At 37.6% G+C, this 25,305-nt stretch overlaps 1 protein-coding gene across 1 annotated transcript; it reads left to right on the top strand.

The window, feature by feature from the left end:
- Nucleotides 1–219: 219 nt before the first annotated feature.
- On the top strand, nt 220–23,867 carry LOC140754748 (uncharacterized). The gene is made up of 23 exons (XM_073089833.1): nt 220–341; nt 813–898; nt 2,717–2,899; nt 3,473–3,585; nt 5,053–5,189; nt 5,815–6,013; nt 7,268–7,363; nt 7,861–8,006; nt 8,338–8,464; nt 9,703–9,825; nt 10,823–10,939; nt 11,645–12,048; nt 13,078–13,304; nt 14,299–14,462; nt 15,032–15,139; nt 15,626–15,833; nt 16,646–16,760; nt 17,162–17,281; nt 18,831–18,943; nt 19,619–19,724; nt 20,419–20,632; nt 21,173–21,248; nt 22,390–23,867. Exons 1-23 carry the CDS (start codon nt 241–243, stop codon nt 22,467–22,469), a joined length of 3,363 nt encoding a protein of 1,120 aa, XP_072945934.1. The 5' UTR covers nt 220–240; the 3' UTR covers nt 22,470–23,867.
- The last annotated feature ends 1,438 nt before the right edge of the window (nt 23,868–25,305 follow it).

Here is a 25,305-nt window from a genome sequence, read left to right as displayed (position 1 = left end):
GGCGAAAGATTTATTGCACCACGTTTTATATAAGATATTTATGTCATTAATATATTAAAATGTGTTATATATTTGTTTATATTATTGATAATTTCATTATCGTTTATAAAATTAAATTATTTATTTTTTGTAATAGTTGTCTATGTCCGGTGACATTCGAGTAGGATTTTTATTTGTAAACATGGCTACCCGAAAGCGACGTGGAGAAGAAAAAAAAATATTTGTCTATTCGCCATCAAAATGGCGTCATCGAAGGAAACCTATTGTTTGTGTGGTCAACCTTATATAAATGGACAATTTATGATAGAATGCGATTGTTGTCGCGAGTGGTTTCATGGCAGGTAAAGTGAAAAATATATAAATTTCGTAGTGAAAGTGGCGTTGTGTGTGAGAAAATATCTTTTAAGTTTGACAGCATTCTCGGTTCGGCCATCATGTTATGGGGAATGTTTTAGCAAATATTCATGGATATTTATTGTTCTGTATCGTTCGTACGTTCAAAAAACATTAGATATGTTGTTTTAATCCATTTCCGCGTGTTTAAAAGTGTGTTTTCCTTTTTATTATTTGTTTACAACACCAGTCGTCATGGTATTGACAAGTGCGACACCGTATTATTCTTTGTTCGCGTGAAAAACACCATAATTTACCATAATTATGTGCATTTTTGTAATTGCTGGCAGTGTTTTACATATTCCCACAGTTGTATGCGCAGTTTTCCTGCGTACTCCTCAGTTTTATCCGTTTGAACATCATAGTTTTGTTTGATTGCCTATAACTATAGTTAAAATAGATTTTTCTTCTATTTTCAGTTGTGTTGATGTTAAAATATACCATTCGGATGATATAGACAAGTATCATTGCCCAAAATGTGCACAAACATATGGAGCTTCAGTTTGTAAGTATTTTTTGTATCTTTGCTAAACATATCATTAAGTTTTTTGGCTAATGTTTTCTTAGAATCATTGTTAATGATTGAGTATAAAAAGTCTTCATTCTGTCTATTCTTACGTAAGGAAACACATAAATTATATAGTATATATGTCATAGTTAGATCTTCAATTTGTTTATAAATAAATTTAACTTATAATGTTTCCTTTATTATAATTATATTTATAGACAAGTGTAATGGGGCTTAAACTTTTAATGAGTTGTGACACTAAGGTCACTATCTAGTATCCTATATACATGGTCTTAGGTCAGATTCCTGGTAGCATCTAAGTATATGCAATTTATATAACATTTTTATGTAATCACCTTAAGTTTTTTTTAAGTGGCTAACATTTTCCAAACATTTTTTTTTTAAAAGTATTTCTAATAATGAACATGCAATTTAGCTCCATTTTCGAAAATGCCAATGTTACGTACAGCCAATATTATGAACATTGGTTTTATCAAAATATCTTGTACAAGAATATAATACAATAGAGCCTCCAAGCCTATTTTAGTTGACATGTTAAGATAACTATCTCGATGTCTAAATATTTAGAGGTCCTCTTACAATGGGTCCAATCAGAAGATGACTAGACACCACTCCAATATAACTAAAATAGAAATATTCAATTGCAAATTTTATTGTACCATTAGAGTATGTGTTACTGGTATTTACTACCATCATTATTCATATTGAATCTATCTAATATTTGGCTACTAAAGATGGAAATTTTCTGTTTGATATGTAAAACATAAGATTGATTGCTTAGTAAAACACATTATGTGCAAAATTTGACCATACTGGAAATATCCAATTTTTTATTGTTAGCACAAGAGTAAAGTTGAATGAGTACAGTTGTCAGTCAAAAGATAAAAAAGTTCTGTTTTGTTACCCCTGTTACTTGTTACTATTAAATCAATTTAGCCAATTTTAACCTAACAAAGTTCGGAATTTAATCATATTTTTACGAATTTTTTGAGCTCTGGTAACCTGAAATTCAGTTAAGATCTGATTGATTCAGATAACATTAATTAAATTAAGATTGTTTATAGATAATGAGCAAAAACCTATTTATGCCTAAATTCAACTTCGTAAATCGATTTCTATATAAATGTTTATCTATATACAAAAATATCAGCATGTATCATCATTATTTTCCATATCAAAATTTATCTCCGCTGAAATATGAAAGTGAGTACTTGGCTGCAATCCAAACAGTCTAGGTCGATCTTACATTGAGCCTCGGTGGTACATCCAAGCACTTTCATCTAAAATTAATCCTTTACTAGAATTGGCATAATATTGAATCTATCTCTTTGATCTCTGATTTATTTATCGAGAGTTAATTAATTGAGGTGGCTTATTAGAGTTTAGGCAAAATTTGTTAAAATATTGTACATTCTATAAAATTATTTTCTGGACATTTTTTTTTTTAAATAATATATGAACATGCAGTCCACCTGATGGTATAGGTGGTCACAGCCACACTGAGTTAGTGGAATGTAGAATCTACTGACTTACATATGAGGGCAGCTTAGACCTTAGGAGTGGTTGGTTTTAAGTAGAACCTTCTACATGAAATTGGTAAGAAATGTCAAAGGGCAGCGGTAACCATTTACCAGATGGACTGCATGTTCATTTGCAACTTTAATGTTAAAAAAGATGATGTTTTTTCAATATTTTGCAGAACAGAATAACACAAAGTCTGTTCTAATACTGTAAAATATTGTAAGAAATCCCTTATACAATTGTTAATTCTTCTGTACCATTATTAACTTCCAGTAAAACTTCCCACAAACAACCACCGCGCGGATCGCTACGAGCTCAGCGCGGAGACGAAAGCATCACAAGTGGGTACTCCAGCATGGGTCCGAGGGTTGGCTGCGAGGCCGCTAAGACCGGTACCGGCCGCGCTGCAGAAGATGCGGTCCCACCACTTCACCGAGGAGTTTGTGAGGGACAATGGTAAGTTGTCAACTACTCAAGGTGATAGAACCCCATTTGGTTCGAATCCAGATTTACCACCATCACATTTATTTTTGCTATTTAACAGCAGTGTTACGCATCGCCGTGTTTTACCTTGGTGGGTGTGGCGTGAGAGAAACATAATGTGTTTCTCTCATGAGGCATTCCAACTTAGTTCTGGAAGAAATGCACTTGGCTGACCTGAGGACTTAACCGCTCTGCGGTTGTTAAAAAAAGTCCATAAGCGACAATGGTCACTCTCCATCTTATACAAAAAAAATTTGTAGGGATGGGTGTTATAGGGAATTTATATTATCTACAGGCATAATTGATGGTTAAACAAGAACCATATTGTACTATACAATGTGTATGAATGTATTTATAATATCTTCCATGACACTACAGCACAGACACAAACCATACATGTCAAATGATTATACAAGTAAATAGAAAAATAACCTTCTGAAAAATAAATTTACTTACAAGGCATGTTTAATACCTGGTGGTATAAATGGGAGTTTCAGGAGTTTTGTCGTGCAAGTATACTAATAAAACCATTATTATTTCTTCCAGGATTCAATCGCCCAGTATTATTCCACACTCCGGATGGGCTGGACATGAAGATGCCCAACTCATCCACTTTCACCGTTAGATCTGTGCTGAGATTCTGTGGTGCACAGCTTGAGGTATGTATACATAAGAATATGAGGTACGGTCAAATAACCTCGTCTTTTTACCTAACTGTGGAGAGTAATGTTTTTGGATTTCTCAAAATTATGTTTATTACAAAACCAACAGATTTATTTTACACCATAAAGTTGGCTATTAGAGTTTTTCAGAAAATGACATACTATGGTTTGGTCCAGTACAATACAATACGACACGATACGATACGTAACAATCATCTATATATATAAAAATGAATGTTTGTCTGTATATCCTTTATAGAATGGTAAACTATGCATTTGATCATGTGATGTGATCTTTAGGTTTCTTGGTATGACCAATTTTCGACAGATCGCGCCACTAATTCCAATGAACGTACTAATTTTCAGTTATATGTATGCTATATTGTATTCTTAAAACGTGGGCGAAGCCGTGCGCTCTATTAGTATTTTTATAATAGTTTCAATTACACACAAAATACACACATAATATACACAAATATACACACATAATGTACACATAAAATATGGATACATGCACTCTTTTTTAAATTAATTACCATAGATAGCATAACTTACGTATGTATATAAGTAAATATGTTTTTTTTTAATTTGTATATGAGATCTGGATATACATAAAATCATTTCCTTAATGTGATCTCAAAGTAAATAATTATTTGTTCAATGAACTTATGTTTGTTATATGAACTTGTGTTATGTTTGCTGTTGACATTTTCGTTCTATTTACTGTACATATGTAAATATTTTAATTATTTAAATATTACGGGAGTTGAAATAGGTATAATATATCAATATAACGGTAATATTACGGTTATATTAATAGTAAGTAAATGAAAATATATGCATTTTAATATATGCATATTACATACATGTTGTACAGGTTGTATGAAAGGTGTTAGAATTAATGTGATTCCACTGGAGAGATACTACCGCGATAAATATTCCTACTACGAAACTAGAATACATTTTTGTTTAACAATGCTTTTTGTGCCTACGAGTATGGAAGAGTGCGTGCGTGTAACCGAGCGTGCATATGTGCGTGCGAGATCGCATTCGTGTGTATAGGTGCGTGCATAGATTAGTAATCAGTTTTGACGTTTGAAACTGTCACTGTCATCTATTTTCGTGTTTGAAAAATATTAAAAAAAATGTAGTTTTTAGATCATTTACGAATGAAATGATATTTCTCCGCACTTTTTCTTCGATTTAGTATTTTGCACCACTTAACTGTACATGTCGGCATTGTTCCGCGTAAATTACACCATGACAGCCATTAAATGGCTGATAGAATTGTCCATTTAATGGCTTCCTTCAATTACAAGACGGTGAGATATCTATACTTATCTATGGGTGCGTGTAATAACTTATCCGATGCATACATGTGTGCACGCACGTGTGCATACGAGAACGTACGGGTGCCTGCGTGTATGTGTGTGCGTGTAGTAACGTATCCGTTTCGTGTTTTAGGTGGAAGTGATAGACGTAAGGAAACAGGCAACGTTGCGGATGCCGTTGGCGGATTTCGTGGACTACTTCGAAACGCCGCCCGAGCACAGGGACGATAAAGTTCTCAATGTGCTCAGTTTGGAGTTTTCTGATACTAAGTGAGTGTTTATATAGATAAAGTTATAGAACTGATGAAGTTATAGAACTATATGCTTATAGTTATAGAACTGTACTACTGATCGGCGTGGTCTCTTTTAGATATAGTGTACTGATAGTCAATTGTTGATTGATAAATTTTAAGCTTTTCTGAATATATTTTTGGATGTGGATATTAACATTATAATTTCAAATAACATGGCATAACCTCTCTATTGGACGAGTTTATTGCAGCAATTTTCCACTTGCAACACTTTTCCCACTTTGTACCACTTGAAACAAGGTATGCTCGTTTGAGACCACTAAACCTTAACTTTTTTTCTTTTTTTTTTCATCAACTTGCTTGTAGTCTACACCTATAATTATAGTGGCATTAAGCTAGCCCCTTATGTGTTTTGTTTCACCTTAAATGTATAAATGTTATTGTGTAAATTATGTTGGTGTACAATAAATTAAAAAAAAAAAAATATATATTTTATTTTATTTATTTGTATCAATACAGTGTGTGTGTGTGAGTGTGTGTGTGTGTGTGTGTGTGTGTGTGTGTGTGTGTGTGTGTGTGTGTGTGCGTTTATGAAATTACATTTAATAAATAAATAAATAAAATCAACTCACGTCCATCCCCAGCATGGCGCCGCTAGTGGAGCCGCCCGCGCTGGCGCGGCAGCTGGACTGGGCGGAGCGCGTGTGGCCCGCCGCCGAGGAGCGCCCGCCGCGCCCCGCCGTGCAGAAGTACTGCCTCATGTCCGCTGCCGGATCCTACACGGACTTCCATGTCGACTTCGGTGGGACCACCGTGTGGTACCATGTTATGCATGGACGGAAGGTGAGGTTTTTCGAAAATTAATACATAAATACATACATCCCCTTTGAAAGGTGGTAGAACCCTTTGTGATTCGACTCCGGCGGCACCACCGCCACACCTATTTCTACCTAATAACAGCAGTGTTAAGCGCTGCTGTGTTCCGGTTTGAAGGGTGTGGTAAGGGAGACAGACTTTTCCGAGGCGTTCCAGCTTAGTCCTCAGGGGTAGCGGCGCATCTGTGGCCGACCTCAGGTAGGAATATCTAATCCTACCTGGGGTTGATTACAGATGTCCATGGGCGGCAGTAGCCACCTACCATCAGGTGGACTGCATGCTCATCTGCTACTCTTATATTATAAAAAAAAAAAATCTTTATATATATATTTCTTATGTGCGTGTGTATGTCACTGAACTCCTCCTAAACGACTGGACTGATTTTGATGGAATTTGTTGTGTGTGTTCAAGGGGACTTGAGAATGGTTTAGATTCACAATTTAGTCAGTGGGAAAAGGTTTTTTTTAATTAATTTTTAATTCGTAAGTAGTTGTTGATTTTGGAATGTTTCACATTGGATTCGACAGGCTTCGCTACCATCGCAGTTTCAAATATTCTATCTATTTTTCAAACCCGTGAGTGATAAAGATTGTTCGCTCTTAATATTTTTTTATTTATATGGCAACACAACGTTTGCCGGGTCAGCTAGTATTGTATATAAATGTGTCTAATGGAGTCCTATATGAGAGATGGTTCAGTTATGTCATGCCAAATTTAATATTTTTTTATTTTAATACAAAAACAGCAAAGCTCAATGACCGCAAATTTAACATGAATATACATAATTTATTCACCATAATTCTGATTAAATTGCTGCTGCAAAATAGTATTTTATATCATAGTTGAAAGTCGTAACTCAATTTGGATATTTTGTGAATGAAATGTTTACACCCCTGCATGATATGAGTGTTAAATGTACCATATTAAATTCTAAAATAAATTGGTACTTAAATAAATATAATTTTATATTACATCTGTAAAATATATATCTTCTATCCTACTGCCTTCTATCCTTCTATCCTGCTGGTATAATATAATCCAGAAGTACTATTGCTTTTTCAGAAGCAATAATTATTAATATTTTTTGAGTTGATAAGTCTAATAAAAGCAGGTGAATAAAATTGTTATTTCAAAATCACAGATGAACTTTTACACACTATTTCAAAGTATTATAGATAAACATTTTGATTATATTTGTATAAATGATGGTGTTCTTTGCAGATATTCTACTTAATACCGCCAACATCAACCAATCTCGCGCTGTATCAGCAGTGGAGCGCCTCGAATAATCAAAATGAACGTTTCTTCGGCGATATGGTAAGTGAGACATAGGATACGATAACCAATAATTTATTAACTAATGCTTAGTATATAAATATAGAAGTTTAGTGATAACATTAGTTGTTTTATAAGCAATATTGTTAGATAGCGCAATGATACAGGGTGTTTTTTTTCAATATAAACTCATTTAATTAGCCGCTAATTATTAACTTTTAGTTTCGATCAAAATTTGTCCCTTAACTTCTTTGAGCGATTTTTGCTTATTTACCCACGAATGACCTACATCTTTGATATTTTGTACTATTTGAAGTTAGAACCATTTATGAATCAATTCCGGCGGTACTCGCCACACCTATTTCTATCCGGGATTGATTTGTCCATGGGCGGTAGTAGTCACTTACCATCAGGTGGACTGCATGCTCGTCTGCTACTCCTCCATTATAAAGAGAAACCTGCAATGTTTTTTTTATCATTTCACTGTGTCATTTTTGCAACACCCTGTATAAGACATGTAATTTTCCTGTATTCTGTAGGTGGAGTGGTACGGCACGGCGGAGCTGTGTGCCGGCGAGACGCTGTTCATTCCCACTGGCTGGATACACGCTGTGTTCACACCATGTGACTCGCTGGTCTTCGGGGGGAATCTGTTGCACTCGTACGCGATCGAAATGCAATTGCAGTGAGTGTTTTGTGTACTAGAAAGCAGTAGAAGCAGTGTACAGTGAATGACAAGGTGGTAGAACACTGTGGCACGACTCCGGCGAGACCAACGCCACACCTTTTGGATCTAATAACAGCAGTGTTAAACGCTGCTGTGTGCTGATTAAGGGTGTGCTAAATTAAATTCTTCGTCTAAACCTGCATGTCTGAGAATTGTTTAATTGCAAGGAATATTTTCCTTGCATCACATTGCTAAGCACTCCGGGCACACCAGAGCGTATTATATAGGTTACAAAGGTGTCAATTAGTTTTCATAACTTTTTCTAAGAAAGTTTATATGTCTCCCGCAGAATATACGAGATCGAGAGCAGAGTGGAGACGCCGACGATGTTCCGCTACCCGCTGTTCGAGGCCATGCACTGGTACGCCGGCGCGCACCTGCTGGCGGCCCTGCGCCGACACAACGAGGAGACACAGGTGACTGCTGCCGCACTGCCGCGGGACACGCGGGACACGGGGACAGAGGGGACACGCGGGACACGGGACACGCGGGAGCGAGGGCAGAGTGGAGACGCCGACGATGTTCCGCTCAATTATTAATAGAAACTGATAACTCGATGTTTTGTCAGTCCGTCACGCAATATCCAGGATTTGATTCCCGATAAGGTTGTAATTTTAAAAATCTTGTAATCATGTTGTATGTTTAGCCATTTACGTAATTGTATTTTATTTGTATCAATAAGAGCTAAAATGCACATTTACAACAATCCTAATATGAAGCTATAAGAAAGAAAACATTTATCAGTAGCATTTTTTTTTTGATTTTTTTTTACGCGGAGAAATGCTCATGGATTCCCTTCCGCCCGGGGGAGTGAAAGGAATATGTCGGACTCTTACCGACTAAAACTCCGCGGCGTTCCTCGGGACGCTCGATGCCGGGTCGCGAGAAGCGTTAGCATTATATTCGCGACCCGGCAACGTCGGCCGGCGCTGATGTTAACGCCAGCCACTTCCCGAGAGGGAGGGGCCTCTCTCAGTGATATTCCTAATGAGATGAGCGTGCAGAACGCACACACGACATCTCGAGCCCGAAAGACCGGAATTGGATTCCCCCGAATCCGCCTCCGTGTGCTCAGGGAATGAGGAAAGAGCGGCTTTCGAAAGCCGCTCTACGGCGTCCCGTGCGCCTGCGACGGATTGGCTGGGCAGACATAACTTCTCTGGCCCTTTCCGCCGCCTCCTTCGCGAGCATTACTGCTTCGCAAAAGGAGCGCACCGCTTGCCACGACCTGTCACTTCCGACAATGGCGTGAACCACGGACGGGAGCGAGAGGTCGGCCCCCAGTACAGAGCTGAGCGCTCCGCACTCCACGCATACCTCCAGCGTATGCTGGGCTTTCTGATCGAGGCAATTGTCGCAGTGATTGCACCTGGCCGTCGGCTCCCGCCGATCCGACATAGATAACTCCCGAAACAACCATGTCCCGAGAGTATCTGAGTCAGACGAAAGGACAGGACGCCGAATCGCCTACGCAACCACTGTTATTCAGTCAGCTGATTCTAAAATGGACAATGTCATTCAACTTTTAACTGACTTTAAAAGAAAGAGATTAGACTCAATTATTTTAAATTATTATTTAATATTTTAAACATTTATTTTTACCATTATATTTTATATTTTTTTTTATTTCTTAAATATCAATTTTTTTCAACAGGATGAAGATTTTATAATAAGCGAGAGCTGTGCCGCACCTACGCCTATACAGTTGCCACCGTTGCTGCTTCGCGGCATCAAGATACTATCCAACGCACTGAAAGAGTGGCACGCGTTGAAGAGCGTATGTATTTGAATTATTAGCATAAATAAGCTTTTAATTTTTTTTAGCAGTAGTTGATTGTTGAGGACGCCATGATAATAAATAAATATTAGAAATTAATTAGAAAGATGTAAAAGTAAATGGTAAGAGTTGCATACAGATTGGAAAAGAATCTATTTATATTTTTTTAATCTTATTAGAATGTTACTTCAATAGAAATATTTGTTATTTCAAAATAATGGACTAAAATTTAATATAGAATACACTAGTATACAGTACTTACTTACGTTGCCTACGCGTGATTGTAATATTCTGATATTAACGTCATTCCCATTTTTTTATAATTATAAAATTAATTCAAATTTACTTATTCACAAGGTAACTAAAGTCTGATTCATAATTAAGTGTCCAAAATATAAACAAAGAAATGTCACTGTCAAAATTAAGAAGAAACAAAAACGTTGACGAACTCAACAAAAAACGAAAACTTTAACAACTATACACAGTTTAACAAACGCGCTAAAACGAGAAAACGTTCGAGTTTGATCACAATCACGAAAATGTGTAACATCAGCTACGAAACTTAAAAATGACGGCACGAGAAATATTTTAGATACCGACTGTGTTACCATTATCACATTTTAATTTTCTATAATAAACCTTGTTTTTTATTATTATTACTGGATTTAACGAAATTGAGGTAATATAAATATTAGAAAGTGTGAATTGATCTTAATTTATTTAGATTATTATTTTATTATTGTTGTATTAATTTAATATCGTGAAAAAAAAGAAACTACCATTTGAAATGTATTTTCTTGATAGGTCAACACCTTTGTTTACATTTGGGACACCTAATTATGTATCAGACTACAGGATCTATTTGTTAGTAAAAAATACACTTATACCTATTATTACTAGAAATTACCTATTATTTCTTTAATTAACAATTAACAAATGTATACTAGTCTATTTGCTTATTTCGTCTGTGATTACATCACTATTTTTGTGATGTCAGACGGACCCGTCGAAACGCGACAACGTACCCAAGTGCCTTAACTCTGGACAGTTGGTCCGAGAGCTCTGCAAGGAGTTGCGGACATTGGAGAAGAGGAGTGGGAGTAATAAGGATAAGGTAGGTATTACTGAAAGAAAATAAAGTGCAGAACAAACGTATACAGGGTGTTTTTTTTAAATGCTTAAAAGTGGTATAGGGCCAGTTCCGTTTCGCACACATTTCGAAATTCACCCCATACATATACAGGTTGAATTTTTAAAATATGCCTTCAGGGCCAAATCCGTTACTATAAGGATTAGCGAAAAATGCTGAAAGGAGTTACGAGGCCGATTTTGATAAAAACTAAAACTGCATCATTCGTTTTTCAAAATATCTTTTTCATTAGCCGGGAATCGAACAAGTTCATTTTGAAAAGATTACACCCTCTATGTTATTCCACTATCTGATAATGTCGCTTATAAGGATCAAATTCTGGGAAGTAATGTTATGTGACAAATTAAAGGAAAAGGAAAATTTTGAAGAAAATACAAATTTTTCCATACATTGGCATACTAATTCTTAAGGATTATACATAACAAATGATTTATGTATAATTCTTTAGAAACATACATAAGTCATACCATTGAAGAATTTGTTGGTTAATACACTAATTCTTCGATGTTATGATCGTGACATACGGCTTAGTTTTTTGTGCGAATACTTTTATTAGAATTACATTATAGATACATTTATTTTAATAAGTTGAGAACCGAGACTGAAGTTTTATTATTAAAGAAAAATAAAATTTCTATTAAAATACCGTATATGTCTTTTTTTTTACAGGATCAAAAACTAAAAAACCATTCGCCAAACAAAGCCAATTCGAAAAAGCAACAAACACCCAAAAAGGCAATCAAGTTAACCTTACCAAAGCCAATAATGCACATGGGACAAAACGGCGAATACGTCGAGGAGAAAATATACCCGGAGAAATTTTACATCGACAACAAAGAAGTTATTTATACTGACAACAGATTTGTTGCTGCCGATGTAAAATACATCAACCAGGTTGCAACGGATGTGAAGTATGGCAATGGGTTGCCAGATGTGAAGTATGTGGACGCCAAGGAGGTGGTGTTGCCAGAGAAGTACGCTTATCAGGGTTACGAGGAGATTGCCGCGTATCAGGACGCGAATGGTTATGTTGAGAGGCAGGACAAGAAGACGGTGCTGAAGATTAAAATGAAGTGAGTATTGTATAATCTTACTAAGATTAGGGCCTATTTGTGCCTAAAGTGTTGAATGTGTTGGGTCAGAGAAAAAAATATGATAGGCAGATAATTGAAGATTTGTAATTAATGCTTATGAATGAATGAATGAAAAGTAGTGATGGCCTAGTTAAAGAAACTCGGTCTTTTTTGATCGAGGGGTCCGAGGTTCAAACCCCAGGCATGCATTACTGATTTTCCAAAGTTATGTGCGTATTAGAAATTAATGATGATTAGTTTAAACGGTTAAAGAAAACATCGTGAGGAAACCTGCATACCTCATATATTAATAAAAGAAAAATCTCAAAGGTATGTGAAGTTTACCAATACGCACTAGGCCAGCGCGGTGGACTATGGCCTAATCCTTCTCATTAAAAGAGGTGACCCGTGCCCAGCAGTGGGACAGTAATGGGTTGATGGTGATGATGAATTTATTAATGCTTTGGCAATAAGAGATCTCCCTGTGGGCTAGATGATCATGCCTGGAGAGCGGCCGTGCTCCGACAGTTCAGAGCTTGTATAAGTACAAGATGTTTAGAAAACTTTCATAGCGTGATTCAGAAACGCCATCTCTTGCCGAGTAGCGGGAAGTCGCCACAATGTTATTTACATTTTACATTAATATGACCCTATTTGAACATTAGCTATGTTCAAATAGGGGTCTAATATACGAGCGACGAGCGTGTTTAAGATTACTCTTACTCTTTATGTTACTTTCTTTCACAATGTGGTAGTATTTTTTTCATGTAATATAGCCACATACTATAACCTGATGGTACTTGGCCGCCCATGGACACCTATAATCAACCCCAGATAAGATTAGTTTTCTACCTGAGGCCGGCCACAGGTGCGCCGCTACGCCTGAGGACTAAGCTGGAATGCCTCGGAAAAGTATGTCTCCCTTAAAACCAAAACGCAGCAGCTCTAACCAATGTTATTAGGCAGTATTAGGTTATGGTCAGTTGCAACAATATCTTAAATAATACTAAACCATTATTATCTCCACAGCAATTCCCCATCATCATCACAAGAGGCACCACCGCCGTACAGTCTCCCGGAGCACTCGATCCTCAAGTCCCACCTCATCAGGTCGGACCGGACCCTCAAGCCGATACAGCAATGGACCATCTCCAAGAAGGACATTGGTGATTACCATGAGGAGCAGATACTGTTCACGAATGAGAACCTACCGGCCAATATCAGGATTGAGGGGCAGGATATGAACTATGGACCTGGTGAGTTGATTTGTACTACTTCAGTAGTATTCGTGTTTTAAGTGAAGCTCGTTATTAATATTTAATCTATCCATTTTATCTACCAAATATTGAAATTTGATATCTAGTACTAAGAAATTGACAAATTTTAATGTTGATCTTTGGTAGAAAAATCATTAGACAGATTGATTATTAATAATGAGTGTTACTGGTATTAGTATTGCTCTCTTATAGCAGCAGTGTCTTCTGGTTTATAGGATGTAAGGATTCTGTTTTTTCTTTTTATATAATGGAGCAGCACATGCATGCTTAAAATGTCCATTGATGGTAAGTCAGTGTTACCTATGGACATCTGTAACCAGCTTCATATTAGACCAATGTGTCTTGAACTGAGACACGTTGTTACTCCTGAGGACTAAGATAATTCAGCCAACATCTAGGGCTAATAAGGTGATCGCCAAATACTTTATATGTCATTCGAAATCGACATTTTTCCACCGAAACGCAAGAGCCGCTGTACGCTATAAATTGGTGTGACGATGGTACCTTCCTGGTGGAACTATAGTGGTATCATAAAACAAGTAAAAGATTTCCAATTCATTATAACCTAATTAGGGTGCTGTACCCAACGGGTAAGACTGGAGCCCTATTACTAAGACTCCTCTGTTCGTCTGTCACAAGGCTTTATCTCTTGAACTATAAAATGTATAGACACTTGAATGTTATCTTTACTTTATCTTCAGATTCAGATCAATTCTATTTTTTTTTTTTTTTTTTTTTTTATAATATAAGAGTAGCAGACGAGCATGCAGTCCACCTGATGGTAAGTGGCTACTGCCGCCCATGGACATCTGTAATCAACCCCAGATAGGATTAGATATTCCTACCTGAGGTCGGCCACAGATGCGCCGCTACCCCTGAGGACTAAGCTGGAACGCCTCGGAAAAGTCTGTCTCCCGTGTCTATTTTGAAAAAGAATTTCTATTTTTTTTCTATATACTAATCCTTATTCCAGGGATGTACTCAGCGGAAGACATACAGCAAGACTACCAGTATTCAGAGACAGCTAAGCCAGGGTCCTACCACCCGGAGTTCGCTTACCAGCCGACCACGGAGATTGCTTACACAGTGGACGGCTTCCAGAGATACGAGGAGGTGGCGTTGCCTCATGTTCAACAGGTGAGAATTATTGTTGCTGTTGTATTGTGGTTAGTGTTGATTTAGGGAAGCTTTGGTGTGCAGGGATAATATATTTTTTTGTTCTACAGTATAGTTGTATCTTCACAATGTATTTTATTATTTATCAATGACTTGGAGAGTTTGATTCTTATAAGTGACACTATCAGATGGTGCAATACTAAAGGGGGCGTTTGTTTTTTTCAAAATGAATTTTGTAGATTTCCGACTAGAGAAACCTATTTTTTGGAAAAATTAATGATGCAGTTGTAATTTTTATCGAAATCGGCCACGTAACTTCTATACCATTTTTGAAAATTCATATAGTTCTGGATTTCGCCTACCAGACACACTTGAAAAATTCAGCCTGTATTACCTTACATGAGGTGAATAAAGGAGTATAGTAGGTAGTATTTAAATCAATATAGTAGTGTTCCTCTTCAACGATCGAATGCATTTCTGATTTTCAATTTATGTGTGCATTACAAATTAACTGTCACGATCGCTTGTTATACCATAGACGTTGTTCGATCAGACTACGACGTAATATGTAATATAAACGTTGTTTACAGACAGCGACATACAGCGCCGCGTCGCCGGCGAATCAGAACGGGTATACGCACACACAGCTGCCGTCGTACGACGCGGCGATCGCGCACCAGTACGGCAACGCTAATTATGTGAGTTGTTTGTTATAAATACATTTTGTGGTGGAGAATGTATTCGATGAAGTAGGACGGCATAAAGCTCGGAGACCCTAAGTAGGTCGTGGAGGCTAGATGAGAGCAATGAAGTATTAGAAAATTAATAAGGATTTTAAGATAACATTTACTTTAAATTAAAAATTCCAGTAGAATATATTTTGTGAAAAAAATATTTTACTTTTAGAAGATTACAAATGAAAAGTGAATTGTTGGCATTTTCAGTTTTTTTTTCGGAAAATTTTAGATATTTTTTATTGCCAACAAAACTTTTTTTTCTTACTTATTTTTTATTTAATCTTTTTGCAATAGATCTAGTTGGTAAGAGTTCATCTTATTCATCTCTAACATCTCTAATGTTCGGATCGAGTTATTTTATTTTTCCGTTCGTTACACCCTATTCCGTTACGATTAGGGTTTCATTAATTTATTATTTTTAAAAATGTTTACCCTTCCTTCTGTCAGGTGATCCAAGAACAAAAGCCGGCCACGCAGTCGCCGAGCGGCACGGAGGCGAGCACGACACCGGTGCGGCGCTCCGAGCGGGCGGCGCGGCGCCGCGTGTCCAGCACCTACGAGTACGAGGACGGCGACCTGTACGTGGACGCCGCGCCCGCGCCGCGCCGCAAGCGAGCCGCGCGGCCCCGCCCCGTGCGGCCCCGGCACGCGCACGGTACGTGACCCTGCGACACCGCTGCGCCGCGCGGCCGGCGCGTGCGGCACGAGGCCGGCGACCTGTACGTGGACGCCGCGTCGCAAGCGAGCCGCGCGGCCCCGCCCCGTGCGGCCCCGGCACGCGCACGGTACGTGACCCTGCGACACCGCTGCGCCGCGCGGCCGGCGCGTGCGGCACGAGGCCGGCGACCTGTACGTGGACGCCGCGTCGCAAGCGAGCCGCGCGGCCCCGCCCCGTGCGGCCCCGGCACGCGCACGGTACGTGACCCTGCGACACCGCTGCGCCGCGCGGCCGGCGCGTGCGGCACGAGGCCGGCGACCTGTACGTGGACGCCGCGTCGCAAGCGAGCCGCGCGGCCCCGCCCCGTGCGGCCCCGGCACGCGCACGGTACGTGACCCTGCGACACCGCTGCGCCGCGCGGCCGGCGCGTGCGGCACGAGGCCGGCGACCTGTACGTGGACGCCGCGTCGCAAGCGAGCCGCGCGGCCCCGCCCCGTGCGGCCCCGGCACGCGCACGGTACGTGACCCTGCGACACCGCTGCGCCGCGCGGCCGGCGCGTGCGGCACGAGGCCGGCGACCTACACGTGGTGTTAAAGGCGAATGTAATCGAATGGTGACAAAAAAAATCACAAAGCTGTATTTAAAAAGGTGACAATCACCAATATAATGTCACCGGGAAGGTCCTCGTTTGAAAAACTAATATTAGGAATAAAAAGAAACAATCATTTGGCCAGAAATATGACATCATATTTTGACCATTTGAACTACTATATAAAACATAATTTTATATTGTTTCTTTATGTTCCAGCAACAAACACAAACACGGCGAACTACAGACAGAACCGACCCGCGCCGGCCAACGGCATCGAGTCACTCATTCAAGCTTCGGTTTTGGCCGAGGAGGAACAGCCGGTTACTGAAACGTGAGTTTATATGCAATAATGCAATCTGTCTAATGTTTTACCTACCAAAAGATCGGAATTTGATCATTTATGCCTACTAGAAATTGTCAAATTTCTATCCCTAATGGCGTACAATGGAGTTTTATTGAACAAGTCTTAAACGATTTTTTAAAATAAAAAGTGGGACTATACACGATTAGAGTAACAGCTAAATGCGCGCACCTCCGATTTTTCCAAATTTATGTGAAGATTAGAAATGAATCATCACTTGCTTAAATGATGAAGTAAAATTATTGAGTGGGGAGTTCTTAATAATTTATTAAAGGTGTGTACGAGTAAAGTCTATCAAAGAAGATCCGTGCCCAGCAATAGGAAAGTAATGGGTTGATAAAGACAACATGAAAGATTTTTTTTGTGTACAGGGAAGATGCAGCAGTTGAAGGGATGCTTAGCATCAGCGAGAGGTACACGGCGCCGCAGCGGACCTTCGGGCTGGCGGCAGAGACTCCCGAACGACCCGCGAGCTCATCTAGAGTCGAAAGGTGAGTTTTTTTGGAAATTAGGAAGCATTGTAAAGTTCAACACTATCAACACTAAGTTGATGAGTATTTCTAAAGCGCGGTCGCCGAGCAGGAAGAATTTCTTACAATGACCTTTTGCCGTACCAACTGCCAGAGGTTGAAAACATTTTCTGTTAAGTACAACTTTATAAAGTATTGCAAAGTGAACTCACGCACTCATACACACACACACGTACGCACACACACACACACGTACGCACACACACACACACACATTATTAAAAAAACAATGTGAGCCGTCACGGGACGCCTGGCAGATGTGAAACATCGACATTATTTTGTAAAAGTAATATGCAGAAAAGAACATATTGTGATAGGAACTAAATATGTCATAATGATAAAATAAAATATTACGATTTTTGCGCATGGCGACGCGTCGCCACACCGTACACACTACTGCATATAGACTGTATATATATACCACGGCATGCGTCGCCACGCCAGAAATCGGTTTTACGTGCGGCTATAGATGTTTCACATCAAAAATATTGAAATTATATATTAAAAAAACATTAATGTCAGTTTTGTTGAATATCTCTCTGTACGAAATTGCGGTGGATGAGCGGGGTGCCCGTAAAACAGGTCTAGAACCATAGATTAGTAAAGATACTTCGCCGCCTTGAAATTGAATGAAGCCACAAACGGCTTATTAGTAAGTTCTTTTTTTGAATTCTTGACAAATAAAAACATTTTTAGAGAAAAATTACGAATAAATAACTAATACTGCGTAATTTACATAATAAATAAATAATTTAGGGACATTTTAGCACGGAGACGTGGCAAAACTTTTTTACGCAACTATTTCAATTCTCAAAACTGGGTACATTTTCTTGTTAGGAGTGAGTAATCTTTACTACTAGAGACTAGAGACTAGAATAGTAATTTATTCAGCGTAATAAAACAAACAAAATCTATTTTTTATACTATAGAATAAATTTTTTATATATAATCAAACTATTAAACTACTGCCAAAACACATAAATTAAATGTAACAGTCTAACATAAATACGCGTTATATAGAAATGTATTTGAACATTTAACTTGTTACATGAGTTACTGTTGTTACTGTAGCTTTTTTTTTTATATAATATAAGGGTAGCAGACGAGCATGCAGTCCACCTGATGGTAAGTGGCTACTGCCGCCCATGGACATCTGTAATCAACCCCTGATAGGATTAGATATTCCTACCTGAGGTCGGCCACAGATGCGCCACTACCCCTGAGGACTAAGCTGGAACGCCTCAGAAAAGTCTGTCTCCCTTACCACACCCTTGAAACCGGAACACAGCAGCGCCTAAAACTGCTGTTATTAGGTAGAAATAGGTGTGGCGGTGGTGCCGCCGGAGTCGAACCACAAAGGGTTCTACCACCTTCAGTTGGTTGATAAAACTCTTTTGAGCAGGCCAATTATCCAAAAATTTAAATTTAAATTTACCTCTTCATCCTTAATTTTGTTCTATTCGATTAGTTTTTTTCTACGGTGCAATTTTAATGAATGTTTTTTGTTCAGTACAACGCCAACCAGTAGTAAGCGGTCCCGGAAGGCGGCTGCGAGTAGCGCGGACGAGGACTATGCGGATGAAGAAGACATTATCAAGGAGGTGCATCGAGACGAGGAGTACGGTGAGTTGCATTGGTGTTTTTATAATAGAACAAGGCATGGACTTTAGTTATATGGGATGTATGAGATAACGCTCATGTGTTTAAGGTTTTTTTAATTTATGCACATAAATAAAGTTGAATTTTTAGTTTATAATGTCATACTAATGTTCAATGCAAATGAAAGAATATACGGTCTAATTACAAAAAATACTTATTAAAATTTTTTGGTTGTCTGCTTGTTTCGGGAAATCTCCGAAAGCGATTGGGCGATTTAGTCGGGTTTTTCACTACTACGTTAACTGCTGTGGAAAACGACCTAATTGTTGTAGCGTATAAAAATGTAAAAGTCATAAAATTTACCAAGTATTTACATACGGGTTAAACTGAATGAATTCGTAACTCATATACAATGAATACACCTATTTGTACCTAATAACAGCAGTGTTAGGAGCTGCTGTGTTCTGGTTTGAAGGGTGTGGTAAGGGAGACAGACTTTTCCGAGGCGTTCCAGCTTAGTCCTCAGGGGTAGCGGCGCATCTGTGGCCGACCTCAGGTAGGAATATGTAATCCTATCTGGGGTTGATTACAGATGTCCATGGGCGACAGTAGCCACTTACCATCAGGTCGTCTGCTGCTCTTACATTATAATATATATATATATATATATATAAATATATAAACGTAATCGTTTTCCAGTGTACCCCTCGTTGGAGATGAGTTCTGATGAAGAGGAGGAGTGGGCGACGTCGCGCCGCCGCCGCGCCGCGCGCTCGCGCACCGACAGCAAGGGGAAGGGCGACAAGTGAGTGCATTTATTTTTTGGCTAATTACTCTTTTGGTAATAATTTTGTCTTAATTACAAAATGTGTTTTTTTTTTCTTTATTGGTTTACTAAATTGGACGTAACACATTACAACAAACATAAGTATATGCTACTTTACAAAAACTGTCTTTTTAGTGGTAAGTTTTTCTAGAAGTGAACACTACATGCATTAGAAAGTTTTTGATTACACTTCAGAAATACTAAATAAATTCTTTAAAAAAAATTATAGCAAAGGTTAAAAGCAATATACTTAAAAACAATATTAATAAAGATTGTTATTTTTAATTTAAGCAAATTTCAATATTTTTGCTGTAATATGCAGTGTAATTTCGTGCTCGCATAAATAGATAAGAATAAAGGTTTAAAAGTTGCAGTTCAAATTTAAAGATGCTTTAGAGGGTAGGTAAACTGCCTTCTAAAATGCGCTATTCCGGGAGTAAGTAAAATTTTATTAACCGGGAAGTCGTTTTTATTTCTTCATTCATTAAGGAAATTAATAATGTAATAGAGTTTCAAAGGTTATTATGTTCTGTTTATGAAATTTTGCCGTACTTTGAGAGCGTTCGCTAAAGAATTTTCACGTATGTACGGGGTATTCACTCTGCAAGGCTTGGGCTGCGTGAGGTGTAAACAAAATGAAAATTAAAAATAAATGTAATATTATGTGTATCAGGGACGAGTCGTGGTCGCCGCGCGCCCGGCTCGGTCGCGTGGTGCCGCGGCTGCGCGGGCCGGCGCGCGCCGCCGTCCGCCGCGAGTGCGTGCGCGCCGCGCTGCACGCCGCCGCGCACGCGCGCCACGCGCCGCCCGACGCCGCGCTGCAGGTACACACACACACACACGCCGCCGCGCACGCACGCCACGCGCCGCCCGACGCCGCGCTGCAGGTACACACGACAGTCATACACTCGCACAGGAGTGCGTGTCGCCCGACGCCGCGCTGCTGATACCACACGCACACACATATTCAGGCACAGGAGTAGGCGCCGTCGTTCGCTGCGCTGCACTCACCTAGCACGCATACACACTCAATCAATGTCACGCTCGCGTCACGAATTACAAATGCTGCTGCACTCTAGGATTCGGATGCCACGAGTTCGCGCATTACGCGACGTCCGCAACTGCGCTGACAAGTACACACATACACACACACACATATATACAGGCACAGAAATGCGCGGCATCGTCCGCTGCGCTGCCGGTACACACATACATACATAGGAGTGCGTGCGCCGCTCATGCACACAGCTCGAATACACACACAAGAGCACTGCCGCTACGAATTCGCGTGCGTCACGACCGTGAGGTGCCGTTACAGGTGAAGCGTACTCCCTAAGATACTTTACATGACGTACGACATGTATGATAGACTCATCACGAAACAACAAAAATACTACGAAATTTATATAACTCTTGTTTGTTTTCAGAATGCGAAAAGAGCGGTGTTGGCCACGAAGAGCAAACGGCCGCCCCCACCAGTACACAATACGCCAAATAACAAGAGTATGTACAGTATTATTTTCAATCCTATTTCCTTTGTAAACTTACCATTTAAAATTACGAATTTTCTGGATAATTCTGTAGAACGTTTTTTTTTTCATAAATTTGGCGGTAATGAGTTATATATGAGTAACACAAAAAGTATATTCATATCAACTAGCTTTTTTCCTGGTGATAAAATTTCAATATTATATCTACTTATAATCTTACCATTTAAAATAACGAATTTGCTGGATAATTCTGTAGAACGTTTTTTTTTCATAAATTTGGCGGTAATGAGTTATATATAGTAGAAGATCCGAAGCTAAATCGAACTGGACCGAGCTGATAATAGAATGAAACTCATTTTATAACGAAATTAGTACATTGGGTAATACATTAAAAATGGGTTTGCTAAAGAAATCCTGGACAGGATAATTTTAATTATTTTTTGAAAAATTAATTTTCATTTTGCAGACAACCCTATATCAACGTGTTCACAATAAAACAGCGCTTCTACTGATATAAAATTTTATCTATTATCATCATGAGTGAAAGTAGTTGCCAGCGAAATATCTGTTTATACCTGACAACCCAGTAGTTCGTCCACGTAAATAATAGGCAACCCAAAGCCTGCACATTCTGTATGTTTTTAACATTCACTCAGAATAGAATTTTCTTATTATCTTGATGTTGCAAAATTTAATTTTTAATTAAATTTTAATTTTTCAAAAAATAATTAAAATTATCCTGTCCAGGATTTTTTAGCAAACCCATTTTTAATGTATTACCCAATGTACTAATTTCATTATAAAATGAGTTTCATTCTATTATCAGCTCGGTCCAGTTCGATTTAGCTTCGGATCTTAGACCAATATGAGTAACACAAAAAGTATATTCATATCAACTAGCTTTTTTTCCTGGTGGTAAAATTTCAACCATACTTAATGTAAAGTCAAATATTGTCGTCAAGTTATCAAACAAACAAAAAATATATGTTGATCAACTTAAGAGACGGATGTTATTAACTGTTTTGTCTTAGACTTTATAATTATGTATCCTTAATTTTTTTGTGAATGTGTGCGTCACGTAAACGTTCTAACAATGCACGCGTGCATGTGTGCAAACACAAATTATATTTGCACGTATTGTATTGTCTTTTCAGATATAAGACTGAAAAAGGGTATGAAGACGGCGAAACAACGCCTCGGCAAGATCCTGAAAATACACAAAATGATATATTAACTTAGTATATAACATAGCACTATATATAATGTATATCTCGTAGTTACGTAGGCGCGGACAGACGGACGGAAGGTTAGATGTATATTTTATATATGTATGTAGAATGGACCAATGCAATGTTGTGGGTCACGTGTGTATGTATGTATGTATGTATGTGTGTCGTATGCGATATAATTTATTTTTTCATGGACATGACCTTTCAAGTTTTTTATAAAAAATGTTTTAGCTTATCAGGACTTGGTTATAAAATATACGCGACGAATAGATAACTCGCTTTGGGAAGTCGGTAAAAAAACTATTTTTTATATGTTATTGTTTCGCTTTATTTATATAGGGGTCGATAAACATATAAAAAATTAATGTATTCTCTGCTATATAAGAGATGTAATAGAAAATTTTTGGACGTTCATATTTGTAATTAAAATGATTGTGATTGGGTATATGAAGTAGTTTTTTTTTTTTAATTTTATTCTTTATTTCTTTATTCTATTTCTTTTTCATGATTTAACATTATTATTAACTGTATTGAAATACAGATAATTTAAATCGGATATGATATCGGTCCGATGTCCGATATATGTCGATATGTCGGATATCGATCCGATATCAGATATCTGTCTGACAGAGTCATGCCAATCGGAAATATAGCAAATTGGACGTTAATAATATTATATTGTGCTAATAGTACACATTTTCAAAAATATTTTCATAATAAATAACAAATTGCAAAGAATTAAAATAATGTGTTAATTAAGTACGTTCATTATTTACTTTTATCCGACATTGTTTACCGGCTTACGATATCGTACCGGAAAGACTAAAATGCTTTTGAAAATTTTCGAAAAGGTCCTGATAAGTTAATAACATTTCCTTACCGTATAAGACATTGGGGATAAAATATAATAAAAAAAAACCTTTGTTCGTTAAATATTTTATTATAAATATGCAACAAAGAGTTTTCGAAATGACCAATAAATTATATTTGTTCTCGATAACTGTATGTTCCTTCACAAAATGCAATAAGGTATGTATTAGATCACAATTTAAGCGGTTTCACAGGATAATCGCCTCTATCGACACCTAAGTAGACTTTTTAATATTTTCATACGAATACGACATTGATTTTGTCTTCGTTACTGATATTACGTCACGTAGAAGACACGTCGGGCATTATATACAGTTGTGTATATTTTATACAAGATGTAAGATCACAAGAAAATAATAAATGTTTTGCCTCACGTCGCTTCTATGTGTTTTGTTTAAGTGACTGTATGTTTAAATGCTCGACGTCGCTTCTACTTGGCCAGCACTTTATAAATTATTATAAAAATATGTTAAAAATAATTATTATAGAAATAATACTTCGAAATTTCGTTTCAGGCTCATAAATATTTTGTTATCTATTTTACTACATTTTTTTTATAAAATTATTAGATTTTTGGTGTTTTCATATATTCGTAAAGGTTGCTAGTATCTATAATTTAAAAATATCACTAACGAAGACAAAATATGAACACTTTAAAATAAAATCATAAATAATATATTGTATATTATGACGAAAGATCTGATGTGTATAATAGTTTTCTCTATGCGTGTATATTTTTTTTTATAATTAGATCTATGTATTTTGATTTGACAGACAAATTATTTATTTTTTAATGTACGTCATGAATAACGCTTGATACTTAATTTTTGACAAAAAAATATATACTAGTATCCGAAAATATATAATAAAAAATATGAAACATGTGAAATCATTAATATAAAAAATGTATTTTTTTTTTCATAATTACCGAGATTTTTTTTTCAAATTAACTGCTTTTTCTTTAGCAGTGCAGCTAATATATGAGCGACAGCTTGATTCGACGACTTTCGCCAAGGATCATCTATTGTCGCCGCGTGTCGTCGTCTGTTGTCGATTTTCGTTGACTGTTGTTGATTGTCGTTGTCTGCCCAGTGACAGATCACTGACCACGGTCATCGACGATTGTCGCCGCCTGTCGTTGATTGTCGTCGACTGTTGTCGGTTGTCGTTGTATGTTGTCTATTGTCGTTGTATGTTGTCGACCGTCGATTGTCATCGACTATTGTTGATTGTCGCCTCCTGTCGTCACCACTGACCGGCGATCAACCACGGTCGCAGTCTCTCATTCAGCGACAGTCGTCGATTTAAACTGTCGCTCGTGTGCTACCGCCCTTAAAAGCGTAATTTATTTACATTAAAACAATTAATTCTTTGTCAAATTAAAATACTCTTATATTTTAAATTAAATCACTCTTTGTATGTTCTTCAAATTTTGACTCAATGTTTTTTCTAATACACATTGTATATAAAATTGACTTAAATTTAAAAAAAGACACATATTTTCATAATAAAAAAACTCACCACCGAATCATATAATAATGCTAATTATAAAAAATATTGCCTTTGCAGCGGTAGGTATACATTTTTGAAATTATTTTTTGTTTCGCGTTTAAAAAAACTGTTTTTTAAAAATCGTTGTATTCCTTTAGAGTTGTAAATTTACTTCTACTTAAATATCTGCTATGAAAATATTTTACTATGTTAAAGAGAAAAAAAAATGGCTATGATATCCATTGACGTAAAAGTGTATGACTACCAGATTGGAACGTTTCGTGTGCTGTTAAGATCGCATTTGGGGAGACGCGACCAAAAGTTAAGCGTAATACGATATCAAAGGTGTAGAACTCTTTCGAATTATAAATAGAATTAGCACGAGCATTGGACACTAATTTAAAAATATATTTTTTATTTGTATTTTACGTAATGGCTTGCCATCTACCTTAGCACAAGACATTTTTTGCTGGACGGTTT

The sequence above is a fragment of the Epargyreus clarus genome, unplaced genomic scaffold, assembly GCF_041222505.1.
Source record: "Epargyreus clarus isolate Ecla_fem2 unplaced genomic scaffold, WU_Ecla_fem_2.2 ptg000031l, whole genome shotgun sequence".
Taxonomy (NCBI): domain Eukaryota; kingdom Metazoa; phylum Arthropoda; class Insecta; order Lepidoptera; family Hesperiidae; genus Epargyreus; species Epargyreus clarus.
This window is presented reverse-complemented; position numbering and strand designations above follow the sequence as displayed.